General features: G+C 36.0%; 3 protein-coding genes across 3 annotated transcripts in view; 2 read left to right on the top strand and 1 right to left on the bottom strand.

Annotated features, from left to right (window-relative positions):
• The window catches only part of LOC120636110 (N(G),N(G)-dimethylarginine dimethylaminohydrolase 1), an 84,164-nt gene that overhangs the window by 17,621 nt on the left and 40,640 nt on the right, over nucleotides 1–25,903 (top strand). The window lies entirely within an intron of this gene.
• On the bottom strand, nucleotides 15,123–19,391 carry LOC120636111. Its single transcript, XM_039907409.1, has 2 exons — nucleotides 18,966–19,391; nucleotides 15,123–16,908 (listed from the first exon to the last, which is right to left on the bottom strand). The coding sequence occupies exons 1-2, from the start codon at nucleotides 19,141–19,143 to the stop codon at nucleotides 16,313–16,315; spliced, it is 774 nt and encodes a 257-aa protein (XP_039763343.1). The 5' UTR covers nucleotides 19,144–19,391; the 3' UTR covers nucleotides 15,123–16,312.
• LOC120636106 lies at nucleotides 23,762–25,831 on the top strand. The gene is made up of 2 exons (XM_039907403.1): nucleotides 23,762–24,376; nucleotides 25,042–25,831. Exons 1-2 carry the CDS (start codon nucleotides 23,930–23,932, stop codon nucleotides 25,780–25,782), a joined length of 1,188 nt encoding a protein of 395 aa, XP_039763337.1. The 5' UTR covers nucleotides 23,762–23,929; the 3' UTR covers nucleotides 25,783–25,831.

Below are 25,903 nucleotides of genomic sequence, written 5' to 3'. Positions count from 1 at the left end.
ATAAACACAAAACACACTACATTCTGCACATTTAAAAAATGATACAAGAGATCCCTTATATATCTGATCACACTTCCACGCAATCAGTCCAAATTTTGGGGTTTCTGACATTAATGTGTGGTCTTCATCTGCTTTGACTAAAGCATAGGTAGTATCATCATACTCAATTGTGCAATTTTCGTACTCAGTTGCAGTGATAATGCCATTGTTAACTGATACTCCTTTATTTATCGATTCTGTCGCCGCGATCATTGCCATTGTAATCAGATAAAACTGCATTTTTAACATAATATATTAAACTATCCTTGCTTGCTGCGACTGACTCAAAAAATCACCTTTCGTTATTTTTTTTTATTACCTTCTTCGGGTTTTCCTTACGGTTTGTTCTAAGCGTACCGTTTGTATGTGTTCTAAGGTCTAGTAATTTCTGAGATAAGCCAAAATAATTATAGTAATTGTCCATGAATAATTCATGACTTTCAGAACATATGGTCTCATTAATCCTAACACAGTCTTTTCTGTTTTTTTACCCCTTTCCACAGAAACATCTTTTCCAGTATACATTAATATATTTAAAACATAGCCATTTTTCACGGTAAATTCATAGAGTTTTATTCCATATTTAGCTTTTTTGATTTAACGTATTGTCTAAATGATAAACGTCCCCTAAATAAAAGGGGCGCCTCATCTAACGAAAGTTCTTTTTCGGGTGAATAACGTGCGCGAAAATTCCGGGTAATAGCATCCATAAATTCTGTTTTTTGCCATCACTTGGTTTCAATCTTAGTTAGGTCCTCTTTATACACTAAATCATTATATGTGAAATTGGGATTATTTGGTCTCTGCAAAATATCGTTAGACATATTATTTTGGTGCTTTTTCCATAACATCTGAGGATTTGAAAGACCACACGTCGCTATGAAAATGTCAAAAAGATATCTCACCTTATTTATTTATTTATTTTTAGATAGAACAGATAGCATTAACGGTTTCAGGATTCCATGTACTTGTCATGCGGCTGTACTCAGCAACGGTTGTAAAACCGACGCCACGAGTCGCGACTGGCAACTGAATTGCGCGTGGTTGTACACTAATCATAATCGATTGTATGCTTTTCTCAAGTTGTTCAGCATCGAGATTGAATACGCCGAGGCGCTTTTGCGCTGCTTCGCGGGCGGCATTGACTGCCTTATTGGTTGCTGTGTGCTGGAACTTTTCACTAGCACGTTGTTTTTCGCCACGTCCACGTTGCTTTTTCGGTTTCTCCATAGTCACAACAGTCTACCTTGGTCCGGAAAATTGTACTGCTGCTGCTGCTGATCTAAATTGTGCAGCCTCTACTAATGTCGAGTCCCAATGATAATCATTCTCTAACAATCCTCTAGTTTCACAGGTTTCTCGAAAGGTAACAAAAGTTTTAAGTTGCGAGGATTTTTTTTTGTGCATTTACGATTTTCATGCACGGGCACAGAGGATATTCAGCCCCGCATGGACCGTGGATCATGTTTTTATAACAAAATCGAAAAATGCCTTTTCATTGTTAGGTCGCTATTTATCTTTTAACCAAAGCAAAATGTAGGCATGTGGGAGCCCTTGCTTCTGCCACTCAATGGAATACATAAAGCATTGCACTTCTCTAAAAACCCTGCCTTTAGTCATAAGCGTTTTAACTTTTAACCTAAACACTCTGGCAGTAACATCGTGCCTATCGTTGGTACTTTGACCTGGCATCAATTCGTCAACTATTTCAGACCAAGATGGATTGCAGGTGAAGGTTACGAATAAATCAGGTCGACCATACGTACGCACATAGGTAAATGCGTCTTGAGTATGCTCGTGTAAGTATCGGGGACTGTTCACAAACGAAAAGGGCAGAATCACCATTTTACCTATATTATTAGGGTTCACGTTGGCATCATTCAATACAGCATCGGGGAGATGAATATAATTTTCTGCTCTTAATGTTTGATTTAAAGACATGTACCGCAATCTTTCGCTTTCAACCTTCCGTACATATAAACATAAAACTGGTTAGCGAGCTGATTGCATCGTTGTATTACGTTAAAATCGTCTTCGTGTATCATCATATGATAGGCATAAAAGTCCATGCTCGAAACCTTTTTGTTGGGCAAAGGGAGGTTGGTCACTGGATTTACTTGTGAAATTTGAAACTGGTACCCCTTTTGCCCATTGCTGAACATAAGCGGGTATTGTAATGCGTCATGAAACTTGTGTGTGTCAGGCACCCTGGTCAATGTGTTGTCACGGGTTTGTAAAACAATATCACGCGATGCGAACTGTTCACCACAAACCATGGCGGCGACTTCGTTTATTAAGGGTTCTTTCATGTTCCCCGCTTGGCGTACGATCTGAGTGTATAACTAATTTATAATTTTCCCCTGGCATTCTTTCTAAGGCTGTTTAGAAGGTGTTAATGAGGTTATTATGTTAGTGCAACATTCTTTGAATTTTTAAACATGCTCTCTCTCAACTCCTTCAATATTTTAACATCTGCAGTCAACCTCGCTGTTTTCGTCTCCCACAAAATGTAGAAATTTTGGTTGATCATTATTTGTGGAAAGCAAAGAGTCAATCCTATGATTAACTTGCCCTTGTACCGTAAATGTAGGTGAAAATCCAGGCATGATGACCTCATTACCCACACCAAATGATGTCATTTGAAAGCAAGAATTGTACTTTCTTATTCTGTTTAAAAATCACTGCTCTCATATAGAAGTAAGGATTTGAGTGGCTCGTCGGGGTCACCAAGCTTTGGTACTGATACTTTGCCTCCGGAACAGCACATACCTGGGGTCTCTTCCTTCCACTTGAGTGCCTCACAGTGTCTGCATTTATTGGCCATTCTACCTATGAGGACTAATCGATGATTAAAGTAATCAATTAACGGATCATATTCATCGTAAACGTACGTCTCCTTTCTGCTTGCCGCTCGGAATTAATTAAACGTCGTCTACGTGTTTCTTCGGAGGCAGCATCTAAGATTTGGCGAGCTTGGGTCTGCTGAGATGGTCTTAGCAGCTATTTGAGCCGCTTGACGCTCGGCATCCAAGACTTGGCGAGCTTGGGTCTGCTGACGCATGACGATTAGTGTCTAAATTATGACGGGTCTGCGTTTGCTCAAAAGTTTCAGACGCTGAGTGCGAACAAGCAGTCGTGGTCCGTGCAGTGCATCACCATAGTTTAGCTTCGAGAGTATTAAAGTCTCACATACCTTAACACGCACATCTACGCTTAGGTATTTCCGCACCCGGTATTGTTTTATTAATCTGTAGAAACAACTGCGCGCATTTTCAAGGATGTGGTTCTCAAAACGAAGTTCACTATCCATTAGTAGGGTAGGGCGGGGCTAATAGTCCCAATTTTCATTTAAAGACTCATAAGTCTTAAAATCAAGTACCTTCTGTCAATAAAAAATGTTGTATGAAACCTTGCACAATTCAGCTTAACACTCAAATAGTCGGAAGTGTAAATATTTATTTGATTTCCGAAAACTTTAGCAACAAATGCAAAATGGAATTCTGTACTTTTTACCCTTACGGGGTAAAAAGTCCACGGTTTGGGGTAAGAAGTCCATACGTCCTAATGGCCAGCTAATTAGGTATTTATGGTCAATTATTAGGGTAAAATGCATTATTTTAAAATGAAAATATAATAATATTTATGTTTAGTAAAATATCAATATAATCAACATAATCTTAATATTTTAGTGAAATGAAATTCCAACTTAAAAACAATTTAAAAAAACGAAACGTGAATTTTAAGCTTTGCATAGAAACAGACTCAAGTCTTTTGCTATAATGGCAGTAATTGTAAATCTTAGTTTATAATCATCTATTTAGAATCTCCCTAATCTTCATCGTTATCGCAATTCAGACAGACAAAGTTCAAATTTGAATTAAAACACACACATCGTTGATATGCCCAACCTTTGCAAATTGAACATTGAATCCACTGCTCTCCTGGCTTGCTTTCTGAATAAGATTCGCAGCATATAATGCAAAAATACTCTTCATCATCAGAGGAACATGACGGGCTATTTTCTTTAAAAATTTTCTTCTTTACTGTCATTTTCTTCTTATTTTCTTTAGTTTTTCTAATTTTACTTTTGTTTTGTTCTCTCTCCAACTCATTTTTTTCAGGAGTGTCAGTTGAAATAGTCGCTTTGCGACGTTTTCTGGTGTTTGAGGTTTTACGGGGTCTGGCTTTGGGCACAGGTAAAACGGCTATAGGGGAAAATGCTGCTTTAGATGTTGAAGGTTGGGGAGATATTGCTCTCGGTTGTTTTATGCTCGATTGTGCTGGCTGAGTTTCCTCTGACTCATTTATAAGTGGAGGTATATTTTCAGTGTTATTAACATCATTGGGACGATCTGTAACATTACTTGGAGCGTAGTCTGCATCTGTGAATATTTCGCGATTAAATGGAGAAACACCTGATGCCTTGAACCCCCTTGATAATATTAACAGGTGAAAGAGCCATGGGTAATGCAGTGCGGACCAGTGACGGAATGTCATATATTGACATGGTCTTTCCTGGATTATTTCTCATCCATGAATCTTGAGCTCCAGACAAATGTCTTGAACGGACCAAATACAGATACATCGAGAGGTTGTAATTTATGTGAGCAGTGGGGAGGAAAAGATAGCATAACTATACCGTTAGCCTTTGCCAAATCTAGGGTCTTGACACACAAATGTGAAGAATAGTTATCCAGTAGAAGAAGAATCGGAGTGTCTTTTGAAGGTCTTACATGGCAGATAAAATGTTGAATGAAGCAATAAAATTCTTCATCTGTGATCCACCCACTTGGATTTGCTTTACCAATACAGTCTGGTGGACCATCACGAACAAAGTGATCATGATAATTTTTTCTAGGAAAGATAAACATTGGAGGGATGTGAGAGCCTGTAGCCGAGACTGCTACTACAATAGTGACATTGGTGCCTCTTTCTCCAGATGTAACAGAGCCAACATTACGCTTGCCTTTTGCAGCTACTATTTTAGAAGTTTTTAATACAGTTGAAACCCCCGTTTCATCAACATTCCAGATAGAAGAGCCTGGAAATTTATACCTGTCCATAACTTCGGCTAATTTTTCGAAATAGTTTTGTACATTGGTACGGTTGAATGAAGTGGCTCTACTGAGACTCGTAGCTTCGGGTTTTCGGATAGATAAAGAAGAGTTTCTTTTTAAAAAAGCAGTCATCCAGTCTTTACCCGCCATTTTTTTCTCTTTCCAGGAATCAGGTGTATCAATATGGAACTTAATAGCACAATCGTATGCTAAGCGACGCACCTCTTTAGGCCCCATTCCATGAAACATTTGAGCAAGCATAAGCAAATAATCGCATAAACTCTTCTCTTGATCCTTAGTAAAAACTTGCCGTGTAGGAATGTATCCAAAACAAATTTTACCTGGGTCTTTATTCAGTCGTGCAATAAACCTTTTAAGAGAATTCCTGCAGATATCGTAATCTTTCGCAGCTTGACATAATTTCTTCTCACCCTTATTGACCTCATCCGCAGCCAATTTCATAATATGCAGTGGTGTAGTCCCTCTATCTGTCTTTCTTTTATAATTACGCATCCTGTAAAACAAAAAATACACAATTTATTAATCATAAGACTGCAATAAAATATATGGGGTAAAAAGTCCTCTGGCGGGGCAAGAAGTCCCATCGGTGTACTTCTTGCCCCATACCTATGTCCAGTGATTTGCAAGTTTATTAAATAAAAACGGTTAACAATAAGAACATTTTATTATGATGCATTACTTACGGATACAATGCTGCAATATGATCTTACCTTAATCTTTTCTTCACAGTCAGTGTGGATGTATGAAAGAAACGAGAACAGTCAGTTTTTTTACTTTTGGGCGCGAAAAAATTCGGATAGCCGTGTTACTCGCATATGCGCTCCACGACGACTGGCGGCTCGCGGCTTCATCGTCGCCCCTCACCCCGCTCCAGATGACTTAGACGGTCTGTTTCTAGCGCGGTTAAATACTGTAATATGTATGTTGGGACTTCTTACCCGCCGGACTTTTAGCCCCGCCCTACCCTACTCCAAGATTTCTGGCCTCTGGCCTCATTAGTGTACTGTGATATTTCATCCTTAACACGTACTGCATAATCGTTGGGAGATACCTTTGCTAATACTTGGCGTGATACATACAACATATATGCAACATATATTTGGATTTGATAGGATATTTAACACGTTTTTGAACTTGTTGACTAGACTACATTTAATAATCACCTAATAATTTTGTGATTACAAATTACATTTCGTCCGTTAGCTATTTTAAAATTATTTTATTTTTGTTTTATTGACGTGCGCTTGACTGCAATCACATCTGATGGTAAGCGATGATGCAGCCTAAGGTGGAGCGCGCTTGCCTAGAAGATGCCTACTCACTCTTGATTTGAAATAGACTCCGTTTGGCAATAAATAAACACGCTTGCGTTTTGGTAGCATTGAATTTGATTAGATTGGCGTCTCCGCAATCTGACACCTCATTTAAGGTCAAATTAATAGGTTCTACCAAGCCTCTCTATGTCCTAAAATTTCAGCGTCACTAGCGCGGGGGCCGATCATGTATCTCTCCGTTGCAGTGCTATCAACTTCGTACCCAAAGATACCGGGTTTAAACAGATCAGACACCGGCATTGATTGCCATTTGATCTGACGAGGAGCAGTGGCGTGCATAGGGTTTGGTCAGGGTATGCATTAAAAAAAATAGGAACTGAACATGGTATTTTGATGTTACTGTATAATTTTGTTTGTGAGTAGGTACCTAACCTAACATAATTTTGTGATACCCATTATCGCATCTCCTATGTCCAGTATAGTAAGCTCTAAGACGACCGACCAGCAAGTTTTTAAAGTTGTCTGCCATTGCGGCAATTACATTAAATAATGTTTTTTTAGTGTTAACAATAAACTAACATAGGTAATAGGTATTATTATAAATAAATAATGAAACAAAAAACTGATCACTGTTATTCGCCTGTTTAGGTGAGTCAGTCAGAGCTCTTTTTACGTGCCGCTCGTTGATGGTGCATTCCAAAGTACCATATGTGATTCTAGTTGACAAAGCTTTTGCTTTAAATGAATATACTATGAAACTATTTCCAGGAGATCTAGTCTAGAAAGGGGTTCCAAGGAAAGAATCTTTAATTACAGGTTATCTCGAGCACGTAGGGGTGTGGAAAATGCATTCGGGATTCTGAGCTCAGTTTTTAGAGTTCTACGCAAACCTATGTTTGCGTAGAACTCAAACCTACTCTAAACTCAAACCTTTTTAGTAGCAACCAAGGATTGCTACTAAAGTTGTTTTAGCAACAAAACATTTGCATAATTATTTGAGAAAAAAAAACTCTGACAAGATCACAGAACACGCCGCAAGAATGTATAGATAGTGAACGAAAAGAGGGGCAAATTATACCTGAAACTTGGAGAAATGAAACTGCCCCTACATCACTACTGCCTCTGATCTATATCGGTGGATTCAAATTACGCAATATCATAATAACTGTACCAACTTGCAGTTGCAAGTTATGTGGTGGAAATCCTGGTAACTCCAGAGAGTTCAAAAACTCCATTGGATAATTTACTACATCATCGGGATTTGTTATGGAATCAACGGATTTGTATGTCACCAAATCGCCAGCAATTTTTGATTGAATGGAGAAATTCAGTGCGTGTACATCATTATTCTTTGCGGCAAGAATTGCTCGTTGACTTAACCAAGCATAATTCTGATAATTCTCACTAATGTTTGGGAAAACATTTTCAATAAGAGCTAATTGAGAGTCTACAAATCGGCAAAAGTCGTTGGTAAGAGTAATTAATTCAGATGTCTAGCAATTGTTTGGAAAATCGTGCAGCACTTTGATCATTTTGAAGTTGAGCGATAATGTTTTTACGTTATTCCTTATGGAAAAAAAGGTGATGCCTTCAGGCAAGCATTCAATTCATCTGCAGGCGTTCCACGGGGAATTACTGGCAACGTCTGCCTAAAATCGCCTTAGCCCAGTCATATTAGGGCTTTCACCTCGGAATGAAAGATAATAAGCTGCAAATTGGTATGAACCTTTGTTTTGTCATTCTAAATGTTGTCTCAAAAGTCACAATCGTTATCGTGTCCGCGTCTCAAGATATTCAAGGTCAAAGGTCACAAAAATCGGTTTTTCGCGAATATCTGGCTTCCTATCGGTTAAATGAGATTTGCATTTATTATAAAAGTTGTAGGCTATAAAATTCCCTACAACTTTTGTTTAAACTTTTTTTTCATACGACCAACCGTTTTGAAGGTAGAGCGCGAAGTGCACATCGTACAGTCATATACGGCCTAATGCAAGGTCAAGCGTGAGTTATGGTTATCAGTACGTTATAAAGTCAATTATTTACTTGGAAATTATAATTATTAAACAATGCCTATTATTTATGTACTAACTATTAATTATTTATATTTAATTAAAGTAAGTAACTTGATTATATATATAATTATTCATATTTAACTATTTAAGTATAAAATATTATTAATTCTGGATTATATATTTTAGTTTTATTTTAAGTTAAAATGATAGTAAGAGTATATATTTTACACATATTTTTATTTATTATTAAATACGGCATAATATACATTTATCAAAATGTGAGTTCAAATATCAAAAGTATCTTTGTTGATTTTAATTGTAATGAAATTGGAAATGGAAGCTAATTATCTTCTTCTTCTTCGTCTTCTTCTTCTTCTTGTCGCTCAAAAATGTTCGATTCATTGTCATCATCCTCATTATCTGTCATGTTCATCTCCAAACCTTCCAGAATATCGGGATCATATGTATTTTCTTCATCGGGATTACTTGGATACAGTGAAGCGTTGAGGCAAGCTTGTCCGTTGCACTGGCCGCAAGCTAAAGAACATTGTAGCCCTGATTTTCTGCATCCACAGCGGGAACCACAACCATTTTTGCAATTGCAAAATATTACGTTTAGTAGTTCGGCTGGTGCTGGAGGTAATAACGTTCGTATGGGCTCCAGGATTTCATTTTCAAGCATCCAGCCCCATTCTTGAGGTTCTAAGTCCTTCCCTAACCACGTTTGAATCTGGTAGTAGACACGTTTTATGTGTTGATGAGCTGCTACACTTGTTGGTGGAAGTGTTGACAGTTGTACAGGTTTATTTAGTTTTGTAAATTTGATGAATTGCGTGTAGCGGAAATGATCAATGTTGTCCTCAGATTTTGGAGCATTATATAATGCCAACAAGATGCGCACTCCATTTTCTAATAATGTTTGTTTTGGGCAGTTTTCTTGTTGAAATACTTCCACCAGTTTATCTAAATCAGGAATTTTTTCCAATGCTCTAGTAACAGTTTTTTTTCCTTTTTTAAATAGCGCAGAAGTCGTGTCACAGCCACTGAATGCGTGTAAAAATAAAATGTGCTTTTTAGTACGAGGATATTGGTCAAAACTTTTAGTAGAATATATTTGTGTTTTGACATTGCCTTTGCCAACTTTTTTCAAAAAAAAATCCTGATGATGTGACTGAGTACGTCCAATTAAAATAACGAGCAAATCGATATCTTCTCCTATGATGACAGCAGTCTTTTGATGTTGTGATAAGGCAATAGCTGTGTCAATGATGAGAACATCAGCATCATCTCTGGCTTGTTTTGTTGTGATATTAACAGTTTTAAATTTTTCAACAAGCATGTCGATAAATTTTTTTTTATTAGACCGATTTGATAAAAAAATTTCTTGACTGATTGGCACAACCATTGTTTCGTCAAAACAAACTTCATATGATTTTGAAAGTGCAGCAGTTCTTCTTCGTTGTTCCAGTGCTTTAATATTTTTACTATAGTCCGAATATCCGTCAAATACAACAACAATTGCTGAGCCATAATGTGTTTGTAAATATTTAATGTACTTATTTAAAATAATAGAGAAAGTATCGTCTTTGCTCCATACGACGCGATGCAGAAGAAATCCACCATCGATGGTGTATGTTACATTATTTTCATCAAGATCGATAACGACAGGCATCATATTGTCATATAATGTTGCTTTCGTGGTTTTTCTCATGCCATTACTATCAAATAAAGATGTCGGATACGGGCTTAGTTCATACTGAAGATATTCTTGTAAATTACTTTCAAATTTTTTGCTTACAGTTATTCTCTGGAAAAGTAACATTGGATCTATAGAAACTTTACAATCATTAATTTTGACAGATTTGTTAATGGCTGAAAGCGGTAAAACCTTATCGACGCGTTTTAACTTTATTTCGTTGAAGTTCAAACCAGTTATCTTTACCATAGATTGCAATCCGATTTCATGGGCTCGGTGACAATTAATTTGGTCATTTCCAACGATTCCTGAAGCTAAGGATACCAACTGATTCGTATTTGGAAAGGGATTATGAAGCGTAAACCAACCAACCAGTTCATTTACATCAGTATCATCCCTTTTTATTCGTGAATCTCTAGCATCAACATGTTGGTCCACAGAATCTAAAGAAATGTTACAAAACCGTTCAATTTCTTCACAAATTGTATTCGTGGCATACATAGCATATACCCACTTACATAGAACACTTTCTTGTGTACTTCGGCCTCGAGATACTCCTCCTTCTGTCTTCATAGATTTCATCAGACTTTGCTCGATTACCATGTCTGTCCATGTACCAGAATTGAATTTTTCTGTTCGTTTTACAGTAAAGAATCCGTTTTTAAAGTTCTCAAAAGCCTGTTGATCCATTGTCTCCTCAAGTTTTAACATATCTTGAAGATACAAATGAGCTGATTTTGCATATAGGAAATGACCACCAGCATGAAAATAGGGCAGCATTTTTCGCACTGCATCCAAATGTTCTTGAAAAAGTCCCAGCCTTTCAGCGCGAATGAAATCTAGGGCTATTGATACCATTTCAAAATATTGCACCCATAACTGTGCCGTGGGACCTCGAGCTTTTAATTCTTTTAGTTTATCCTGAAATTGATCAATTAACGAGTTGGAGCTGCTCGTACATCCTTCAACATCTTCGTAGGAAACATCGCGACTAGTTATCTGTTCAATTAACTCATCTAACACACAATTTTCAATTTTCATCTCTTCAAAAATCTTTATTGATAATGCAAGTCGTAATAATATATGGCCTCTGATACTTCTTGCATAAGCGTGACCATTCAACATTTTTTCGACCGAATTTGTAGCATATATTTTACTTAAAGCTTCCTTGAGACCACTACAGTCCATTACATGTCCTATGCATCCAAGAAAAGACATGAGCATATGAAATCCTCCAAGTTTGACAACTGTTTTAGACAAGTCTGAGTTTGCATCTGACGCAGCAACCATTTCACGTGCTTTTGAGTACAGGGGCTGATCAAATGTAATTATGCACGTTTTTTGTTGATGTGACTTGGCAATATTTATAGCACTATGTAAAGTTGTATAAATTGTGTCTAAATTACTGGCAGGATGATCAATGAAAGGTAGAAATATAACCTGAGAAGTTGAAAAATTTTGATTATTTTTCGTAAGTTGTTGAAGATAGCCATTCCACCCTGGCAACGGTGAAAGATTCTTCCATTTTCCGTATAACCACAACAAATCAACTGCATTAAATTTTTTTTCAATCAGTACTTGATCATCATGTAGATTTTGGACTTGAATCTTGCTGTACCCAGGTACAACTGGCTTTTCATATGCTAAAAGAGATACATGTGATATTGCTGCTAACTCTTTTGCAATCGGTTTAGTTGTACATTTTTTTATGCGATCATCATAAATTACAGCATCTTTCGGAGTAATTATTTTTATCATTCCCATAACGTGAAGAGTATTATTACCGTCAAGAGTACTGACATTAATATCTGCATTGTCTCCAACATATTGTACCAACGCACCAGACTCTGATGGTAAAATACGAGGTTGTGGATGGTAAACTGATGAAACTTCATACTGTATGGTATTACTATATGATGCAGCAAATCCTAAAGATGATAAAACATCCAACAATTTTTTAGACCCATATCTTCTGTGAAGAAATACGGAAAGGCCCAACAGTAGCTGTGATGAAAATGAACGTTCTCGTATCGAAGCCATTATTGCGTGGCTAATAGATGTGCATTTCGTTTTTAAATGATCTACTTGTCCTTTTCTATTTTTTAATATCATTTCTTCCAAAAAATGTGATAATGTTTTTGGTATTTCTTCATTAATACAATCTAGCATTTTATTCGGAGGTGGATACGTTTTTGTTTCAACTACAGATGATCTGATGTCTTCCCTAATAATAGCCGCAGCAGCTTCTACAATCCGTAGACGTTCTTCTACAGGAGTACTTTTTTTATTTTCGTACCAAGCTTTTGATAATACGTTAAGCTGTGTATCACGGAAAGATATAATTGTAAATGATCCAATTTTTTTTGTGATTATTATATCAGTTAAATACTTTTGTTGTAATTTTGTAATAATTGTCTTATCGTCAGGTATGTATTCCGTAGGGGCATCTTTAAGTTCTTTCAAAGTAAATTGAGAATCTTCATTATTTTCTATATAATAAAAAATCTCCTTCATTGCTTGAGTGACTTGATCATCTTGGCGAGGCTTTTTATCTGCAGATGGTACTCGGGTTAAAAAGTTGGTATAGCAAATAGTATGATACTTTGCTTCAGCAGCGATCAAATCATACTCGTAATATATACGTTCCTTTACTAATTCTCCTAAGGAATCGTTTCGTTCTTCTGCTCTCTTAATTACGTTATCTTTGAATGCAAGAGTACTTACATTACTTATTGTCCGTCTATACTTTAATTTTTTTTTCTTTTCTGCTATTTCATCAGCTTCTTGGCCACAAAATAAGCATAACTTTCCAAAATCAAAGACTTCATTTCGTTTTTTACAAGGTGCACTTGACGTTGAAGGTTCACTCTCATCTGTGCGTCGTTTTGATGCAATAATAACATTTTTACTCGTGTACACTTTTCGACACTCGGAATGCACATTTACAGAACTTAAAGTATTTAAATAGTCTATATGTCCATCATTTCTTTCAATACTTGCAGTTTTTAAAGTTTGTAAACCACGTACGACATTCACAGAAACACCTTCTGAAAGTTTCTTATCACATATAAAACACAAATCAGCCATAGCTCTTAAAACCGTACGTCCGTAGTTGCAACGGTACAATTTCAAACTAACGAATAATCTTGACTCATACAAAGTGGAGAGAGTGGCCTTGAATACTATAGAACATCTGTCCCGGCAATGAATAGAAAAGGGCATAGGGTAGGGACAAGTATTTCCAGGTATATAAGTATTGAGAAATTTACGCGTTTTAAAGAAAAGATATATAATGTCGTGTTAACTTAAAATAAAACTAAAATATATAATCCAGAATTAATAATATTTTATACTTAAATAGTTAAATATGAATAATTATATATAAATAATCAAGTTACTCACTTTAATTAAATATAAATAATTAATAGTTAGTACATAAATAATAGGCATTGTTTAATAATTATAATTTCCAAGTAAATAATTGACTTTATAACGTACTGATAACCACGCTTGACCTTGCATTAGGCCGTATATGACTGTACGATGTGCACTTCGCGCTCTACCTTCAAAACGGTTGGTCGTATGAAAAAAAAGTTTAAACAAAAGTTGTAGAGAATTTTATAGCCTACAACTTTTATAATAAATGCAAATCTCATTCAACCGATAGGAAGCCAGATATTCGCGAAAAACCGATTTTTGTGACCTTTGACCTTGAATATCTTAAGACGCGGACACGATAACGATTGTGACTTTTGAGACAACATTTAGAATGACAAAACAAAGGTTCATACCAATTTGCAGCTTATTATCTTTCATTCCGAGGTTGACCCCTTTTTTTACCTAATATGACTGGGCTACTGCCAACAATATCATCAAGCCGCCAAAGATGTTGTTATTTCGCCGAAGATCCTTCAGTGTGAAGTTAAGTGCTTCAAGTGATTTCTTATGTGCCATTGTGCACTCATCCCAAACAATGAGCTTTCATTGCATCAACAATTTTCCCATTGCACTGTAGTATCAATTGTGTTTAAATTGAGTGGCAACTTAAGCGCAGAATGTGCAGTACGACCGCCATCTAGAAGAGTCGCCGCAATTCCAGATGATGCTAACGCCAAAGCTATGTCACATCTTGATCGAATAGTGGCCAAAATCAATGAAATGACAAATGTTTTCCCTGTTCTTCCAGGTGCGTCCAGGAAGAATATACCACCAGTATTATTGTCCACCGCTTGCATTAATGTTTCGTATCCTTTTATTTGCTGTTCATTCAGCAACGGCACAATATTTCGAACGAATTCCTGCAATGTATCAACATTGTATTGCAGCTCTCGATTTAATTCTTGGTTGAATGCATCGTGCATCGATCGATTTGGCGCAATCATTCCTACTTCAATCAGTAGCTTGTTTGCAATAGTCAAACATTGATCCTCAATCAGAATCAATCCTTCATTGTAGGTTTCATCCGTTATTTGGATGTCAGTATTATTCGTTTGAATGCACAAGCGATGCAAGATATCTTCACATATGTCGTCTTTGTATTTGTTCCATAACTGAATTTGGTTGTGAAGGAAGCAAGCCCAGTTACCTATAGGACAAATTTAACTCCTCATGATCTCTAAGTCACCATTTTTGTTCTGCTAATTGGCAAACAATATCAACAAATCTTTGAAAAACACTAAGATTAGGGCATAAACTGCGTTAAGCGTGTGCACGCACGTGAGCACGTCGCGGGCCACGCTTCTGGTGCACGCACGTGAGCACGTTCGCGTGCTTATGCGCGGGCATCGGCGCGTGCATCCGCGTACGCAGTTTTCTCAGTACAATTTTGACGTTGGAGGTGTACAGTCGAATAAGTAATAATGGATAAATTAATGTTGTATTATTTATCAAGACGACGGCGACGACGAATTGCCAAAAAAAGACGCCAGCCAGTAAGCCCGTTCGTTGAATCTAGGTTACTGTGCGGGGAATTCGTGGTGAAGTTTGGTATATTAAGAAAAAATGAAAGGTTTTTTTTCAAATATTTTAAAGTTTCATTACAAGTCTATGATGAATTATATTCAAAACTGGAGCCCTATTTGAAGACTAACAATCTACGATTGAAATCTACGTCAATCGTATCACCAATGGAACGATTTGCAATGACATTGCGGTAAGTAAAGACATTTCGATATTAATAATCATCTTTATTCATGTAAAAAAACAGTCATTATTTAACAAAAGTTTAGAACACTCATATTTTTTGCCAATTTATGTAAGTCACATTACTGTTTAGCCACATCAAGCAAGAAAGAAGAAGAAGTTCTTATTGTTTCGGCAGTGACACCTGAATATGGCTTAAAATGTTTTTCTTGATGTGGTTCACGGACCGAAACACATAACCGCACACTTATTAATCATCATATTAATCACAGTTTCTTATATTTATTAATTATATTTTGTTATTTCTAAATTACACAGTTTTATCTTTTTCGTTTTTTTTTATCTATACCTACTTATTCACTTATTTTTTTATATACTTAATCACAACAGTCATCACAGTGTCTTGCATAAACGCTACGTTACAATTAGTCATTGATTATTCATTTGAAATACACTAATAAAATCACAGGTTCAAGTTTAAAATAAAAAAACACAATAACAGTTAAAACAGTACAATAAGTCTAAATGTCTTAATTATAATAATATACCTACCTTACAAAGTATTAATTATAATGACGCATATTGATTGCAAGTTTTTACATATGAATATTTCCCTTATTAATTATTCCCTTCTATTACTAGATCGGGTACTAATATTATTTTAAATTCTTATTTATCATCACAATCATAATCACAGTTTACTACATAAAAGATTAAATTTAAGAAGAGGACATATGAAGGAGCAATGTTATGAGTAGGTTCAAAAAAAAGGTCCATTAAGTAAAAAAGGGGTCTATTGATACACTTTTTTATTTGACCCCAAAATAGGGTTTAAGATAAAAGTGTCCGAATCGACCCCGTTTCTTTCCTTATGAACATGACACCTCAAGGCTTGTAAACTTTTGGCGAATGCCCTTGTATATCATAATAATTGCACATGAGACCAGAAAAATATAAATATAAAATTGCGCTTTTTACTAACTTAAATAGTTCTTCATGTTCTTCTCTTTCTTTTGTTCTTAATAATTAAACAGTCTTAATCAAATCTTCAAAGTCTTTCTTGTTACCTATTTATTCATTGTTCGTATCTGATCTTACATTTAAGGATTCTAAATCATTCGTTACCGTATTTTGCGTTAATGAAAGGTCATCAATGGTAATAATCATTTCTTTTTCAATATCAATTAAAGCTTGTAATACTTTCGTACGAAATAATAATTTTTTAAAGCAACTCAATTTTTTTACAGTTGGTAATAATGACTTAAAAAAATTCAAGTCTTCGTCCATATTATCTGCAGTGTTATTCTTCACGTAATTTAACAACTCTAATTCGAAATCAGTTGGCGATTCGCACTTACGTTTCTTGGAAGATCGTGTTTCTTTGGTAACGCTGGAGCTGGTGCTAGGTACATTAATCAAATCTTCTTCAATAATCGTATTATTTTGTGAAGTTCTCGGTGACGCGTTTTGCTCTACTGACTGATTAAAATTGTCTGCCGATTCTTCTCCTTGAGTATTCGAGTTTGAATCTAAAAATGACAGCATGTTATAGTAAACGTATGTTTTATTTGCCCTGGAACCGGAGCCTGATTTAAGTTTTTTTTTAGTAGACCTCACTCTTATATAAGTGTCTCTTGCAGTTTTCCATCTTTGCTGCAGCTTTTTCACTGAAACAATAACACAGGTATTTTATTTTATTACAGATATTTAGTTAGTGGACATACCTTCGTCGATATTCATCTGGCGTATCAGACAGGACTAACCACGGTCAGAAAAATAGTAACAGAAGTTTGTCAAATTATAATTGAAAGGTTAAAGGAAGAATGTATACCAAAATTTTCCCGTGCGCTATGGGTAGAGACTGAAAAAGGTTTTTTAACGCAAGCCCAGTTTCCTAACTGCATAGGTGCAATAGACGGAAAACATATACGCATTATAAGACCTCCACATAGTGGTTCCCTCTATTACAACTATAAGCATTACTATTCTATTGTACTGCTTGCAATGTGTAACGCCAACTATGAGTTTACCTATATAAACGTGGGAGTGCAGGGTAAAGAATCTGACTCCGCAATTTTCACACAAAGCCGATTGTACGAACAAATCAACAATGACTTAATAGATATTCCTCCTGCCAAAGCATTGCCCGTAATACACAATGATAAACCAACCAACATTGCTGCAACCGCAGCTTTGCCCTATATTATTGTAGGAGATGAAGCATTTGGGTTATCTAGCCATGTCATGCGGCCATATGCTCGAGCTCTCGATTTAAACTACAAAAAAAAAATATTCAATTATAGGTTAACGAGAGCGCGACGTTATATTGAGTGTACATTTGGTATCATGGCTAATAAATTTCGCATACTCCATCGTCCATTGAACGTTGGAAAAGACAAAGCAATTTGTTTTCTTAAAACAATTTGTATTTTGCATAATTTTATAAGATCAAGAAGTCAAATTAATGACTTTCATGATATTGTCATTATACCAGACCATATACGTTCAGTTCGGGGGTTAATTGGAAATACCCACAGAGATTCGTATACATTACGCGATAGCTTCGAAGATTATTTCGTTGCAGACGGACAGCTGTCATGGCAAGATCGCAGTATTTATTGAAGGCTTTTTTATAATTTATGTACATTCAATAATTGAATTTTCACGGTTTTTTACCACACATTTTTTATTAACATAGCAGGCATATTTTGACAGCAGCATAGCAGACATTTTATACCTAATGATTTTATTTGTTAAATTCATCGGATGTAACCAGTTGCGCCGCCATGACAGTCGAAAATTATAAGAAATTCAGTATTCTTACATTAAATAGGTAAAATGTTATGTAATTACGCATAAAATGAAACTTTTTTTCTTTCATTACACATCCAGTGATGTGTAGTTTGTACAGTGTCTAAAAACACAAGTAGGCATCTTTTTTACTAAAATATTATTGGTACTCAAACACATGTAGACGCGACACCGATTGGAGCGTGACTAACTGCATGGTAGGCAATTACCTTCCATTGCTCTTGCCTTTGAAAGCGGGCGTATAACTAATCTAGTTATATAAAATCATAGGATGTAACCAAATAACTTAGATTGTTGTAAACTAAAGTTGAGAGATGTCAAAGAAAAACCTACAAAACTACAAAACGCACGCTTATTTTACAAAGTTACTAGCCCAATTCTAAAACCAATATAATAAATATTTTAGTTGATAATTGTTTTATTTATTTACCTACCGATCCACTGTTTCTGCCCTAAAATGATTTTGAACCCTAAATACACCGATAGTGTGAAGTAGTGTGAAGCTCGCAGTCGTGAACATACTGGTTGTCTCGTGACGCGCAAAATGGCGGCGACCGCGTGGCCGAAAGAAAGAACTTTGGAATTTATCGAGCAATAATTATATAAAACCATACCAATATTATGGGACATTGTTCACACGAATTTCACAATGTTCAGAAATACGCAGTATCTCTGCACTAGTTTTGAATATAAGCATGATTTTATATTTACATAGGTAAATTATTGTAAATATTCCGAGTTTTAATTTTATAGTTGGATTAATTGTTGAAAACATTTAATTGACACAAATACAATTGAAATAACTAATTATATATAACTAATTGCATAGATTATTAAAAATAAAAATTAGGCGCAAAGAATAGTTTACCTAACCTACGTTATTATAAAATAAAAAAAGAGTGTAGGTACTTACCTTGTATGTTTTTTTCTGCTTCACTCCAGTCATCAAAATTTTCAAACAGTACTTTACAAATGTCTAGCCATGCTTTTGATTTAGCGTCCCGGTCTTTAAATATTTCGCTTGATTGGTCCCATATGGCAGGACGACACTGAACTTCAACAATTACCCTTTCTGTATCAAAATTTGTCATTTTTTGTTATGGGCCGGGCACGCGCGTGCGGTCGGTTCGAGATAGCGCTGTCAACTGAACAAGCACGCGCGTGCACCCGCTAGCGGGCTTCGCGCGTGGACCCGTCCAACGTGATGCGTGATCACGTCGCGTGCATGCGTGCCCCATTGCACGGAAGTATCACGCGACGGGCTCACGAGCGTGTGCACGCGCATGGGCACGCGCGGGTCGTTTTTGTATGGACACGCGAGAGGCACGCTTAACGCAGTTTATACCCTTAAGGTCAGCACGCGAATTATGATTGGAAATTTCGATTGATAATTGGTTGGATAAAGAAGTTTCAATGCGCTGTTTGCCAAAATTAAAAAAGTAATCATAGAACTCCAAGTGTTTCTGTGAGTTCTGCTCTCTTTAATTTTTATGATGCCTGGTAATTTATGTCATAACCAGCCGCGTTCCAACCATTCTTTTGATTAGAAAATAAATAAACAATACCCACAAACAATTTATTAGAATGATATTAGCTCCAAAGGAAGTCATGCGAAAGCAGTTATTGTATTCAAGGATGTGTTGAAGAAAATGGCTGGAATCGGGATCATTTCCATCGAACAATGGTTTCAGTGGCTGTGGTGGTGTAAGTAATGGATCCAGTTTGACTTTTCCATTTACGTAGCACAATCCAGCCGTTTCTCTTTTGAACTTTAACGCATTGCAATATCGGCATATAGTCGTCATTGGTCCAATATCTAAATTTTCATCATCACTGTAGTTCGCGGTCATATTGGAATGCCAAGCGATTGTATGATCAATGATCTTCGTGTGCTCACGCGTCAAACAGATCCATTAGGATGTCATTTATGGGCTTAGTATGAGAAATACACAAGTCTGGCGTAGGTGAAGTAAAGAGCTGTATTTTTTTAAGAAATTAAAAAAAATTACCTGTTGATCGCCAATTATTTTTTGAAAGGAAAAGAAAAGAAATAATTTAGGAGCGATATTTTTTGTAACGCAAGCCCGGCTTTTCGGCTTGTATAGTAGTACCGCCACTGGTGATGACATTTGATGAAACAACTGAATCCGGAAGTGTTAAATCCCAATGAGAATCGTTCTCTAGCAAACCCAAAGATAATTCGTCTCTTTAACTGTTGTGTTCCCTGTTTATTGCACCGCACATTCAGCTGAGCCACCATCGACGAAATTAAATATATTTGCAGAAATTGATGCGGTTCATCTGGTGTTGGCACCATTGAACCATGCAAATGATATATTCGTCCTTGTATCTGTAATTGCAAACAATCATTTGTTTAAGAATACCGTGTAACTTCCGATCGTGTGTGGTGTATATGTAGTTGTTATGTGTTGCAATTCATTGTGTTGGTGAAAGTGATTGGTTATGTGTGTTGTATCTTTTACCTGGCAAGTCGGCATGAAGCCGCCTTCTCGAATGATATTAGCTCCAAAGGAAGTCATGCGAAAGCAGTTATTGTATTCAAGGATGTGTTGAAGAAAATGGCTGGAATCGGGATCATTTCCATCGAACAATGGTTTCAGTGGCTGTGGTGGTGTAAGTAATGGATCCAGTTTGACTTTTCCATTTACGCAGCACAATCCAGCCGTTTCTCTTTTGAACTTTAACGCATTGCAATATCGGCATATAGTCGTCATTGGTCCAATATCTAAATTTTCATCATCACTGTAGTTCGCGGTCATATTGGAATGCCAAGCGATTGTATGATCAATGATCTTCGTGTGCTCACGCGTTGTCTCAATCGGGCATTTTCTCTTATTATATTTTGTCTTTCTTAGCTTAAGTTCTGTGAAAAAAATTTGTTGCTGGCTTGCATGTCTTGTGCGGCGGCCGATGTTCGCTCGTCGTGGACAGAGTGGTGAATTTAACCTCAAATGCACGATCCACATAATTTACACAGTTCAACTTACCACCTTAAAGACTGCCTGCTGTTGAAATTAAATAAAAATTTGCACAATACACGTGATTGATTTGATGGTTTCCAATTGAAATGTTAGGAAACGAATAACTTATTTTTTTACTTTTTTTTCACAATTTCACAGTGAACACAACCGGTTTGTCACATGAAATTAACTGAGCAGAGAACAATGAGTAGCTGTCAAACAATGTATCACGCACCCGCGCTTTCTACTTAAAATATTGGTTTGTAGTACATGCTATGTATCAGTGATGGCGCTGTATGTGAAAAAAGATTTTCCCGCTTTTCTGTAGAATTTTTTCCTAACTTTGCTATAAACCTCACGGAGCCCGAGACCTTTCCAACGAATGCAAAACTGTGGAAATCGGTTCGTTCGATCTGGAGTTATAGCGTCAGGAAGGAAAACTTGACTTATTTTTATATAGTAGATGAAATCTAATACACTTTGAGCTATCGTCTGAACACTATTTAAAGACAGTCTATTGAATTCTTGCAACAAAGATGCGATTATGATAAAACTTGAATGTAGATTTATCGTTTTTTGTTTTGATATACAATTTTTCAATATTAGTCACCCGAGAGAGCGCAAAATAAACGAGTTCCTGAGAATGTGCTTTACTATACTCATATACTATCTCGTCAAAAGTTCCACCTGGCGACTTATGTATAGTGAGAGAAAGAGCTGAAGTTAATGGAAAATGTTTGCGTTTGGCTATACATTTTCTATCCGATGTTAATGAAATATTTGCTGTTCGTAATTGAATGAGAACATCGAGATTGCCGCCTCTATTTTGTACTGCTAGAGCGGCTGCTTTTTGCCTTTTTTTATCCAATTTATCTAAACCACAAAATTCCAGCCAAAATTAATGTGTTACTTTCATCAAATTCTAGATGTTCCAATTTCCCAACAGCACCATTGCATAAACCTTCAATAACGTCGATGTTGGTTGTAATAACATAATGCTTTCGAACAATAAAAGTAATGTGATAAGGCAGTCCTCCAGTGTCGATAACAGATTTTTTATGTAATTTTAGTCTAAAATTAGCTTCTTGCTCAGTACTTTTAGCGCCAATAATGACGTCTACGGACGTTAAAAGAACTTTGTTTTCACATTGGCTCCAAATCAAATTGTTATAGGCGGCACCATCTTCAGTTTTGGAACATAAAAAAACTCCATCCGGACATAATGTAGCAACATCCTCTTTTTTGAAAAATTTCGATTCAATTAAGTTGAAACTTTTGCTCATCTAGTACATCTCCATTACCTTTTTTTGTCAAAACTTGTGAAAACGCAACATTAGCTGTGGTAAGTTGATAAAATTTTAATTTTCGCCATAAATGCGGTCCAATCATGCTCGTTCTGATTGTCTTGTAAATTGGTGTCGATCTTACTGGTGGCATTTGACGTAAATCTCCGATCAAAATAACATCTATACTTCCGAAGCCTGTGTTTTTCCCTTTTATTTGTTTTAGACTACTATAAATTTTATGTAGAAGTCCTGCACTAACCATGCTCATTTCATCAATGATCAATACTCTGACATATCTGAAGAGAGATTTATACAATTGCAACGTTTCTGATGATAGAGGCAAAAGTTTTGAAACAGAAATTTTGAGAGCTGTATGAACAGTTTTACCAACAATAGCCATGGCGGCTTTGCCGGTTGAAGCACATGTAATATAGGCATTACAGTAACCATCATTATCAGTAATCTTGTTGTAAATTTCCATAATCAGTTTGATAACGAATGATTTTCCGGTAGCAGCTGTTCCAGTAAACAAATTTCTAAAGTTTTCTTTATGTCCAAATTTGATTTAAATTCTTTCCTACGTTCTAATATCGTATCTTTGTTGACCTCGTATATTTAAATGAAATCATTTTCAGCAATAATATAATTTTCTTCATTTTGAAAAGAAACATGCAACAAAACCATCACACGCCTATAATCGTTGCAACATCATAGTTGTATCTTATTATTCTTGCAGTATCTCTTTTAGTGTAAGTCCCCTTTTTATTTAGGTAATATTTTGCAATCATCATCTAAAGCTTCCAATTGCTTCATAGATTTTTAATTCTTGCGCGTTCAGTAGGAAATATCGTTGGAATGTAGACTGTCACCACCGACTGTGACTTAGCCATAGGTTCTCTTAATAAATAGCAAGCAGCTTCTTGTGCCGGAATTTCAACAGACTGAAGTATGTCAATACTCATTCTTTTCGTGATATCGACAATGTCGAATTCTGTATGCTCGTGCATTGCTAATTACTAATCCCTCAATTATGCTTGTTGACATATTCAACAACATATGTTGCACAAGAAAATTTATCTAGTATAATCTGAAAATCCATGTTCGATTTCATTTGATGAATTGAAAGTGATGTGCCATTTTTCTCCTGGTGTCCTTTTATAGAATAATTTTGGTCGTTTGATACCATCACGAATAATATTCTAGTAATGATCATCAGAAATAATACCATTATAAGAGTAAAATCATCAAAAGTCGTGTAGTCGATTTTTTCGAGATTATATTTTATAGATTTAAATAGTTTCTTATATTCTTTGAAAAGTGCTTCTGAGTAATCGGGATCAGTGTTTTTCATAGGTATCAAACTAATAGTTTTTTTTGTTGGCATAAATGGTGAACCAAATATACATTCTTGTTTTTTATAATATGTGTTTGTGTGTTATGGCGCATCCACACATGCCGCCGGCTTATGCCGCCGGGTTTGCCGCCGACTTTCAGACCGCCTTGCCGCTGACTTTGCCGCCGGCTTTACCGGCGGCCTGCAGTCGCGGTTGCAATTTACGCAGTAGTGTTGTGACTTTCGTTGAAATTAGTCGTGTACGTAGAATCGAAAGATGTTGGACTATGATATAGTTGCGTGTATCGCAAGTGTAGTGTTGTATGTCATTATTCATAAAAAGAACCGCAAAATCAAACGAAGATATTGGGTCAGACCAAGTCTTCGAAATAGGCCTAATGTGTCCCCGATACTTGAAGATTTTAGAAGGGACGACATAAACCGAAGAAATATTCGTTCGAAATTTAACACTTTTCTAAGGATCTCTAGTGAAGAATTTGAAATATTACTGAATTTAACTGGACCCATGATATCAAAAACTGACACCCGCTGGAGAAATGCTGTGTCAGCTTCCGATCGACTAGCAATTACTTTGAGATACCTGGCTACAGGAGACTCTTATTTTTCACTCGGTACACTGTTTAAAGTGTCTCCACAAGTTATTTCTTTAATAATTCTAGATGTTTGTCAAACTTTGGTGTCTACATTATCCAATTATTTAAGGGTAAGTACAAAATATCCGTAACACATTAGGTAGTTAGAAACTGAACACCTACATTAGAAAACAAAACAGACCACATACATTCACACAGTTACGGCATGTACAAGACACAATTATAATATTTGATTTTATACTGTAGGGGAGAGTGCAATGGGTAACAGTGAATCAACTTTTTTGTAGAGCTAAATATTGCCACAATTTAACACTTTTAGAATGTGTTTTTATAATAAAGCCTGAGCAAAATCAATAAGGTACACACTGCCATAGCAATCTTAGGGCTACCTTTCTCAGGTTTATAGATATGACTATTTTTTTAAAGAAAGGATTTCCCTTTCTTTAAAAAAAATAGTCATATCTGATGACGCCATGTGACTTTTGATTCATATTAAATACTTTTTACAAACTGCAGCATTACATTTTTAAAACTTCAAAATATTTTGCTTTCATACTTACTTTTCCGTCGCACCCCGGTAGCGAGTCAAGGGCAATACAAAATAGAACGTAAAATGCTATATCGTGTAAATGTGCGCATTATATAGGCCGCGTTCGATCCACTGTACCCCTTGATCCACCGTTACCCACTCTCCCCTACCTGGAACTTCACACACATTTTACATACATATAACTAGAACTAAACACACAAATATCACAAACAATTTTTTTTACAGATGCCGAATACACATGGAGAATGGCTATCAGTGGCTCGAAGTTTCATGCAGAAATGGAATGTACCTAATTGCGTAGGTGCCCTCGATGGGAAACATATACGTATACTATGTCCAACTAATAGCGGTTCTGAGTTTTTTAATTATAAGTCATATTTCAGTATTGTTTTGCTAGCTTTAATCGATGCCAATTATAACTTTTTATACGTAGACATTGGATGTCAGGGCAGAATATCTGATGGTGGAGTTCTACGAAATTCAACTTTATTTGATATGATACGAGATGGAACTTTAAGTCTGCCACAAGCGATTCCATTACAAGGGAGAAATACACCTGTACCTTTTTATTTCATCGGTGACGATGCTTTCCCCATCTCACAGAATATAATAAAACCGTTTTCTGGATATCATGCAAAAGGATCACCTGAGAGGGTTTTTAATTATAGACTTAGTCGCGGGCGCATGGTTGTAGAAGACGCGTTTGGCATTTTATCTAATAAATTCAGAATTTTGCATTCACGCATTGGTTTACAAAATGAGAAAGCAAAAATTGTCGTGATGGCTTGTGTGCATCTGCATAATTTTATGAAGAGAAATGAAAGAACTACTGATGGAGTTTTGAACGAAATGCAACAAAATATACCGCAGATCGCTCTAAATGTAGAACCAAGTGTAATTAGAAATGAGCTAAAATGTTATTTTCTATCGGAACAAGGTCAGCTTCCTTGGCAATATCAAATATAATGTTTGAAAGAAATAAAATATGATTATTCAAATAATTGTTTTATTTAGGAATCAGAAACATGTATCAATAATTTTAAGCTTTTATTAAAATAAAATAATTTAACCGAAAATATAAACATTT

Source organism: Pararge aegeria, chromosome Z (genome assembly GCF_905163445.1).
Source record: "Pararge aegeria chromosome Z, ilParAegt1.1, whole genome shotgun sequence".
Lineage (NCBI taxonomy): Eukaryota > Metazoa > Arthropoda > Insecta > Lepidoptera > Nymphalidae > Pararge > Pararge aegeria.
The sequence above is the reverse complement of the archived record's forward strand: the minus strand, read 5'-3'. Positions and strand labels throughout refer to the sequence as shown.